General features: G+C 41.6%; 1 protein-coding gene across 1 annotated transcript; it reads left to right on the plus strand.

Annotated features, from left to right (window-relative positions):
• Window positions 1-303: 303 nt before the first annotated feature.
• LOC126071103 (olfactory receptor 7E24-like) lies at window positions 304-1,083 on the plus strand. Its single transcript, XM_049875386.1, has one exon. The coding sequence runs from the start codon at window positions 304-306 to the stop codon at window positions 1,081-1,083; it is 780 nt and encodes a 259-aa protein (XP_049731343.1).
• Window positions 1,084-1,910: the final 827 nt, after the last annotated feature.

Genomic DNA, 1,910 nt, shown 5'->3' on the forward strand with positions numbered 1-1,910 from the left:
AGAAACCAATGAGGAAAAGGTTCTAGGAAGGATAGTTTTGCCAGAGTTGAGAAGTGTTGCTGAAGGGGGTGTATGTTCTCAAAAGTGAATGCTTTATTTGTAAATTTTCTGAATTCAAAATATAGGCATAGGACTGTGAACCTGTGTTCTTGGGTCCTTTTACTGATCTTTTTTTTTTTGCTTTTCCAAAGGTGTCTCTGCAACACGGACCCACAGAATCTAACGCATGTCTCTAAATTCCTCCTGCTGGGCCTCTCAGAGGATCCAGAACTGCAGCCCCTCCTCTTTGGAATATTCCTGTGCATGTACCTGCTCACAGTTCTGGGGAACCTGCTCTTCATCCTGGCTGTGAGTTCTGACCCCCACCTCCATACCCCCATGTACTTCTTCCTTTCCAACCTTTCCTTGGCTGACATTGGTTTTACCTCTGCAACAATCCCAAAGATGCTTATGGATATCCACACACACCACAGAATCATATTGTATGTCAACTGCCTGATTCAGTTGTCTTTTTTTAGTTTTTTTGGATGTATGGACAATCTGCTCCTGGCCATTTGTCAACCACTTCACTACCCAGTCATCATGAACCTCCACCTTTGTGGCTTGTTTGTTTTGGCGTCTTTTTTTCTCAGCCTCTTGTACTCCCAGCTGCACTGCTTGATGGTGTCACAACTCGCCTTCTGCAGGGGTGTGGAAATTCCTCATTTTTTCTGTGACCCTTCTCAACTCTTCAACCTTACCTGTTCTGACACCACTATAAAAAACATACTAGTATATTTTATTGGTGCCATCTTTCGTGGTGTTCCTGTCTCAGCGATCCTTTTCTCTTATACTCGAATTGTTTTTTCTGTTCTGAGAGTCACATCATCAGGTGGGAAGTATAAAGCCTTTTCCACCTGTGGCTCTCACCTGTCAGTCATTTGCTTATTTTATGGAACAGGTATTGCGGTGTACCTGAGTTCAGCTGTCTCACCTGCTCCTAGGAGTGGTGCAGAAGCTGCAGTGATGTACTCTGTGGTCATCCCTATGTTGAACCCCTTCATCTACAGCCTGAGGAACAGGGATATCAAGGGGGCCCTGTAGAGGCTCCTCAGCAGACAAGCATAGTATTAATACCTGTGCCATCTTTTATGGCCTGTGGATTAGAATTGCTGAAAACCAAACATGTGGAGCTGGAAATTATGCTCTTTTGGTCCCATAATTTTTGCAGATCTCATTGTTTTCAATCCTTTTTTATGTTTAATATCAGAATATTGATTATTTGGCCCATTTATGGTGAATTGGGGAATATTCTGGAATCTGTGTTACATCATAATATACACCCACATTGAGTCCTATAACACCTATGGAGCCTTCTATATGTGTCATCTATAACATAGCCATCCTGGTGAAAAGCACAACTTTCTTTAAATTAAAATACAATCCCCCATTCTTTCCTCAGTTCATGCCTGTTGTCCATACGACATTTTTATCTATCTTATCTAGTTAGGCAATTTAGGTATAATACTGCTTGTTATTAGTCCTCAAACTTGGCTTCATATTGGAATCATCTGGTGAACTTTAAAGACACTCATGCCGAAGTTGTACCACCAGAAATTCTTATTTATTTACACTGAGGTGTGTGGTCAGCCAGAAAATTTTTCAAAGCACCCCAGGGTGTACCAGTGGGCTGGCAAGGTTGGAGACTACTTATCTAAATAAGACCATTTTTCAGAAACGACTAATATGCCTTAGCTCCTTTAGTCCTCGTGAGCAGACACTGAAGATCTTAAAGTGATCAGAGCTCACACTGGGGATGATATGAAAGAATTTCTGGCACTGTGATTTTTCTCAATGTTGCTGGTATTATTTCTTCAAATATCTTCTCCTTCCCTACCATAGTCCTGGTCATATGAGCTGGACATTAATCT

This window comes from Elephas maximus, chromosome 3 (genome assembly GCF_024166365.1).
Source record: "Elephas maximus indicus isolate mEleMax1 chromosome 3, mEleMax1 primary haplotype, whole genome shotgun sequence".
Classification (NCBI taxonomy): Eukaryota; Metazoa; Chordata; class Mammalia; order Proboscidea; family Elephantidae; genus Elephas; species Elephas maximus.